The sequence below is a fragment of the Arachis ipaensis genome, chromosome B03, assembly GCF_000816755.2.
Source record: "Arachis ipaensis cultivar K30076 chromosome B03, Araip1.1, whole genome shotgun sequence".
Lineage (NCBI taxonomy): Eukaryota > Viridiplantae > Streptophyta > Magnoliopsida > Fabales > Fabaceae > Arachis > Arachis ipaensis.
The window spans coordinates 36,471,477-36,477,455 of NC_029787.2; the positions used below are offsets into that span (position 1 = coordinate 36,471,477).

At 37.6% G+C, this 5,979-nt stretch overlaps 2 protein-coding genes and 1 non-coding gene across 4 annotated transcripts; all 3 read right to left on the reverse strand.

The window, feature by feature from the left end:
- Nucleotides 292–1,253, reverse strand: LOC110269650. Its single transcript, XM_021117561.1, has 2 exons — nt 747–1,253; nt 292–648 (listed from the first exon to the last, which is right to left on the reverse strand). Exons 1-2 carry the CDS (start codon nt 933–935, stop codon nt 409–411), a joined length of 429 nt encoding a protein of 142 aa, XP_020973220.1. The 5' UTR covers nt 936–1,253; the 3' UTR covers nt 292–408.
- LOC107630319 (peptidyl-tRNA hydrolase, mitochondrial) lies at nt 1,670–4,304 on the reverse strand. 2 transcript variants are annotated; one of them, XM_016333414.2, is made up of 8 exons: nt 3,985–4,304; nt 3,736–3,820; nt 3,571–3,638; nt 2,987–3,037; nt 2,814–2,887; nt 2,463–2,521; nt 2,294–2,370; nt 1,670–2,205 (listed from the first exon to the last, which is right to left on the reverse strand). In XM_016333414.2, the coding sequence occupies exons 1-8, from the start codon at nt 4,225–4,227 to the stop codon at nt 2,092–2,094; spliced, it is 771 nt and encodes a 256-aa protein (XP_016188900.1). In that variant the 5' UTR covers nt 4,228–4,304; the 3' UTR covers nt 1,670–2,091. The 2 variants fall into 2 exon arrangements, with proteins under 2 accessions (XP_016188900.1, XP_020974426.1); XM_021118767.1 differs by lacking the exon at nt 2,463–2,521 and having other exon boundaries at nt 2,814–2,904.
- TRNAD-GUC lies at nt 4,325–4,396 on the reverse strand. The gene has a single exon. It is a non-coding gene; the product is annotated as a tRNA-Asp (tRNA).

Genomic DNA, 5,979 nt, shown 5'->3' on the forward strand with positions numbered 1-5,979 from the left:
ACTGCCTCTGTGTTCAGGATCATTTAAATTAGGCCTAGTATGTTTTTTTGTTTACATGAACAATGTTGTCTCAACAATGTTGTCTGGATCCTTTCTCACCTTTGTGGTGTGTCTACTAAGACATTATGATATCAATATAATTATGATGTTTGTTATGGATTACAATTACTTTGTCTACTGTTATATATGGTTCTATTTGGTGAAAAGATACTTATAATAGTTCAAACATCACCATCATGTATTCTCAGTGAAACCCATCAAGCTTAAACAACAAGTTTATGTTAAATTAAAGACAATTAAACCATACTTTCATTCATAATTAACATCATCATTACATATCAACTAATTCAATTTCTCTGATCTAACAACACCTATAACACACAAGAACATAACACTCCATTTGTGGCTTTACTTGGAGATTAATGTGAACAACAGTGATACACACAATACAGTAGCCACCACCACTGCAACTGACAGGAACATTATCAGCATCTTCATTGCTCTAACCTCACCCTCCAAGCTACCCAATCTCCATGACACATTCAGTCTCCATTCATCATAGTCCCCACCAACCTCTGCATCAGTTTCCGCCCCTGCTACATACCCATCTTCCTCAACCCACCTAAAGAAGTTGCAGTGACTTCCCTTCTGAATTTTTCCAAAAAAAATAAAATCAATTTCAACAACCCAGTGTAATAGACAAAGGAATATTGAAAACAAGCTTAATATATCATAACCTAACTCACCGGGTATCTAGCACAGGTGTGGAACAACCTATCCGGATTCTCTCTTGTGCCGGATTTCTTGATTGTCGTCTTCAACCCACAAAAGCAAGTCTGGTCCTTCATCTTCCTCCTCCGTCGCATGGCAGAGTTCGACTCATGGCTACCGATAGACTGCGACGGCAGGTCACCACTCCGGCTTCCACTCATCATAGCAGCGACTCCTCAAAGATACATCGCCACCTGAGAATCGCGCACATATATGCTTCAGATTGGGGGTTAGGGTTGTAACATTAGGACTAATTTGACCTAACTAATCAAACATATCTTATCAGCATTAACGGTTGCCATGCTGGACCTCTCCACGCTGGCACTTAACGTTCCACCTCACCAAACGTTAGCCACGTCACTACCTCACATGACGGAAGGACAAACTCGACCAACGTGAATAACTTTCGGGGACGACTTTGATTAATTTTATCTTTCGAGGACTAAAATGGAGATCGGGGTATCTTTCAGGGACGATTTTGACTATTAACTCATACTTTGTCCCACAAATAAATTTTTTTTTGAATCATCATTGCCGACAATCATACATATAAAAGAATTAAACTAAATCAAATTGTAAATATTGGTGTAGAAGTATTAAAATTAATGTCCTTATTGTTGCTAATTATAAGCTTTATTAATTCTCGCACTTGAACATTGAATTGTTGGTGGCAAATTAGGCGCGACGCAAATGATTTTTACATGAGAAAATTCTATACTCAAGGAGTAGATGTTTCTCTTCCTCCAGAATGCATAATTACCTTTTGATGATTATGCAGGACCGACGAAAGTACTCAATTCGTAATTATTTTTGAGGATGGAAGTCTTTTCTCCTTAGAGGAATATAATAAGGATAAAATGTGAAGTGAATTTGGACGCCAAAGAAAAAAAAAACGGAATTTGACAGAGTAGATCCCTTTTCTATATTGAATTATTGATAAAGATATAGATTGGTACATATGTAAATGGAAGTTAAGACATTAGCCGAAGAGTGGCAGTATCCCCGAAACCAATAAACAGACAAGTTACTGATGAATACATGATCTTTACTAAAAAGTTATACAAAGAACTCTGTACAACAAATGCAGCTCAGAAAGACTGGTTTCATTGGCAGCCAAACAATTTGGTTCTAACTTCTATGTAACAAAATTTACCATCAAGTGCCTAATAATTTATTGCGCTGGAGCTGCTAAAAAATGACCAAATGTAACAGAAGCATACTTACGAAAGAATGGATGAACTTGCTTAAACATTGTATATTGTAGCCACATGCTTCTGTCTGTTTCAACTTGCCAAAATGATTTTTAGATTCAGCAATCACTCAACCCATTTGCTCTATCTTTTTGGCACTATTAACAAACGTTGCACTTTTATCAAATCCCTCTAGCAAAAGAATCCGCATTGCTTCTAATCCATCTTGTAATGTAAAGTCCAACTGAAAGACGTGTTTACCAACATTATGAAGAAAATTCCACATACCAAAGGTCCCTTTGTTCCCAAAAGTAGAAATGCAAAATAATTACCTCTTCTCTTTCCTGCTTAGTGAAAGGGCGAAGAACAAATGCTGCAGGATCCATTTTCCCAGGAGGCCGTCCAATGCCTAGTAAAATCAACAAGTATGCAAATAAGTATTGCAACGCAAACAAAAGTAAAGAAAATAAATCTTTAATCTTAGGCAGGTTATGCATTTACCGATTCTTAAGCGGGGAAAACCAGTGTTCCCTTTAAAGTGATTAATTATACTTTTCATTCTGCCAACAAGCAAGAAGAAAAATAATATTAATGCTTCATTCAAGGGAAACACTTAGCAAGAAATAAGATCAATGTGTATTGTATAACCCATATAAATCAGCATAAGAAAGATAAAAATAAAAATCATGTACAAATACCAAGCCCTTGTTGAGGCTTATGACAGTTCCTCTGGCTCCCCCCATGCCCATCCCCACCCCTCAAATTGGCAAACCGGACAAAAAACCAAAACCATAAGAATTAAACAAGTTGGGCTCTTTCCAAAACATAAAAATAGATGAAGATTATAGTTACCCGTTGTGACCTCCATGTCCCCCCTTTGGTAGCAGCCGCAATTTAGCAAAAGGCAAATCCATGTCATCAAAGATCTGTGTAAAAAGACTTGCTACTTAAATGATCTTCCCTCTTCTTTTCTCTCATCACTTGTAAAACAAAGGGACTACATTATCATAACATAGATACTTTACCACAACTACTTGCTTCAATGGAATCTTGAAATACGAAACTATGGCCCCAACCTTCCAAATAGATTTGAACAGCAATCAATCAGCACCAAAATGAAAGAATTTAATACAGTAAACCCACTGACCAAGAATACAAAGCAATTAGTACTTCAATAAGGCTACCCTAGAGGTGCCAGGTGCAAAAGTGGAAACAGTCACCAAGGATAGATATTTGATCACTCAAAATTGACAACACCTGCGAATTGTGTCATTCTTTAATCTTTTGGAATCTTCGTCTGGCAGTAATTCATATCAAAGAACTTGGAAATACATGGTTGTCCATGCTCAATGTAGACCCAATTATTTAAGTGTAATAAAATCATCTGGATTCTTGTGATTTTATGATTTCAGCATGGTATTCTAGTTCAAACTGAAGCTTAATTTGATTGAATTTTGTTGGTCCAAAGAATTGTAATTTATCATTCTAAAAGGACTGAAAACTTCAAGTACTAATCAATTTTCTTTGACATTTACAATCAAGTGATGGAATGTTTTTATCCAACACATTCTGTATCATTAAACCTGAATATTATAGGTATCAGACTTACAGATTCCCCACTTGCATTCATAAAAGTTTGTGGTTTTGCAAGTATAACTGGTACATCACCTATAAAACCTGCAATAAGAAAACAACGAGAACCCTACATTTTTAACATTGATTGCTATAATGTCTCTGAAATTCAATTAGACAAAACTAAAACCCTTTTTTGTACCTTTTCCAAAGGAGGCTTTAAAGGAAACGCTGCTCATAGGTATCCCCTCAGCTTCAGCAATAGTATCAACCATCTCAAAACCAACCTAAAACCAATCAACTCATATAAAGGACACTGAAACTTGTCTCAATTCCAATTCCAACAAGTTGCTTCAATTTAATTTTATTACAAAAGCCTTTTTTTTTATTTAAAATATCGACAATTCACAAATAACAAAAATAAAAAGGAGAGAAGAAGAGCATAACTGACATTGTGGCGGGTGGCAGAATACTTCTTGCCGGGATTGCCGAGGCCGACGATAAGCCAAGGGTCCATCTGTTTGGGCTTCGAAGTGTCAGTGGTGATGGAAGCTGCCATTGCGGTGGACGAAGAAGGATTCTGATGGGAGAACAGAGACACCGTCAAAGACGCAGAGATTAGGGGTTTTGACAAGCGCAAGCAGCGCCGGCAGCCGGGGAAGTTGAATTTGAAGGAAGACGCGCAAAGGTTCATGTTTTGTGGTTTAAACTTTCAACAACATAACAAGTTGAAGCAGTCACGCATGAACCCTAAAAGCGAGAGAAGAGAAAGAAACAAAATAGAAAATTAACGCCGTTGCCGGGGATCGAACCCGGGTCACCCGCGTGACAGGCGGGAATACTCACCACTATACTACAACGACGAGTTGCTTCATTAAATGCACATACTCAATTTAGTTTCGGAATATACATTTAGATCTTGCCCCTCCCCATTCTTCCTGTTCTGCCATCTTAACTTTCCGGAAAGAAACTATTCATATCTTAACCCAAAAATATAGCTAATCCAAAATGAATAAAAGTCTACTTAAAAATGTTGACTTCATTTACACCAATCCAATATCTATGAGATTTGATGCAATGACTTGTTTAAATAAGTAACAAACTCATAAAATATTTTTTATTTATTCAGAAGGCAACTCTCAACAACTTTTCTAAAAAAAAGAATGATCATCCACCGTCAAAGGTGAAACTATTCTAAAAAGTAGTTATCTACTCTAATATAAATACACTAATACCCTTAGATATATTCAAAATCCAATCTACTAAAAAACCTGCTTTAAACCCTTGCTAACTTAAGCATCATAGTCCTTTGTAGGTACCATCCCCCACCTCTTCACGAGAAACTCGGACGGTGGCACATCGGCACCAACAGAAGTCAGATGCTGCCTCAAAAGGAGTCTGGACCTCACATTCAGGCACAAAAGCAACACAATTTCACGTAACCTTCAGAACATTGCCGTCGTTGCCGGGGATCTGAAAGTCTACATCCAATCATGGCAGACAATCAATTTGAAGACAGACATACGGAATCCGAATCTGAACCAAAGCACCATAATGACGACCGAGCACTCGTGATACCTCCACTACCAAATAGAACAAGTAATCATCACGTGGAGAGAATATCAAGAAACCCTCAGCCTAGGCGAATCAATTTAGAGGTACATCCACCTGAGAATGAGAAGCCTCTACACCCAACAGAAATTATGGGACTTGTACATGGATATCATAGCCGACTAGAGCAACTTGACCAGGAGATAGAGCGACAAAGAGAAGTTGAAAAAGACCTGCAAAGAGAAGTACGATGTCGAAGAAAATTAAAAGAAAAGCTTTTGAATTTAGAAGCTGACTTACGAAATAAGAGCAATCATGCAGATCGGGAAGAAAGTTCTTTTGGTGGAGAAGATCCGTTCATAGAAGAGATCATGCGGGCTAGAGTTTCAAGAAATTTTAAAAGCCCCGACATGGACCTCTATGATGAACAACTGACCTAAGACATCATCTCAGTAGTTTTAAAAGTCATATGTATTTGGCTTATGCGTCCGATGCAACCTGTTGCAAAGCTTTCCCGACAACATTAACTAAAGCGGTGATGAAGTGGTTTGATAGCTTACCTCCTAGGTCGGTGACTTGTTTTGTCAATCTCGCAAGAAAATTTCTCATCCGACTTTTTATTCAAAAGGATAAAGTCAAGCACGCTCTAAGTCTTCTAGGGGTCAAACAAGAGGTTGGGGAACACTCCAAGCTTATATGGAAGGATTCAAAAAAACTTGCTTGAAAATTCAGAATTTACCTCCAAAAGTTGTAATAATGGGGTTAGTTAATGGCCTCAAAGAAGGGTCATTCTCTCAATCTATATCAAAGCGACTTCCGACCTCACGAAGTACAAGAACGAACAGAAAAGTACATCAACATAGAGGAGAATTTTTGACTTAGAGAACCAATTCCA

Excerpts from the sequence above, each read along its gene's own strand:
- LOC110269650 (XM_021117561.1), bottom strand. The coding sequence starts at position 935 with ATGATGAGTGGAAGCCGGAGTGGTGACCTGCCGTCGCAGTCTATCGGT. Across the intron at positions 649-746 it reads ACACCTGTGCTAGATACCCG|AAGGGAAGTCACTGCAACTT; the intron begins GTGAGTTAGGTT and ends GGAAAAATTCAG.
- LOC107630319 (XM_016333414.2), bottom strand. The coding sequence starts at position 4,227 with ATGAACCTTTGCGCGTCTTCCTTCAAATTCAACTTCCCCGGCTGCCGG. Across the intron at positions 3,821-3,984 it reads ATTCTGCCACCCGCCACAAT|GTTGGTTTTGAGATGGTTGA; the intron begins GTCAGTTATGCT and ends GATTGGTTTTAG. Across the intron at positions 2,888-2,986 it reads CATTGAAGCAAGTAGTTGTG|ATCTTTGATGACATGGATTT; the intron begins GTAAAGTATCTA and ends CTTTTTACACAG.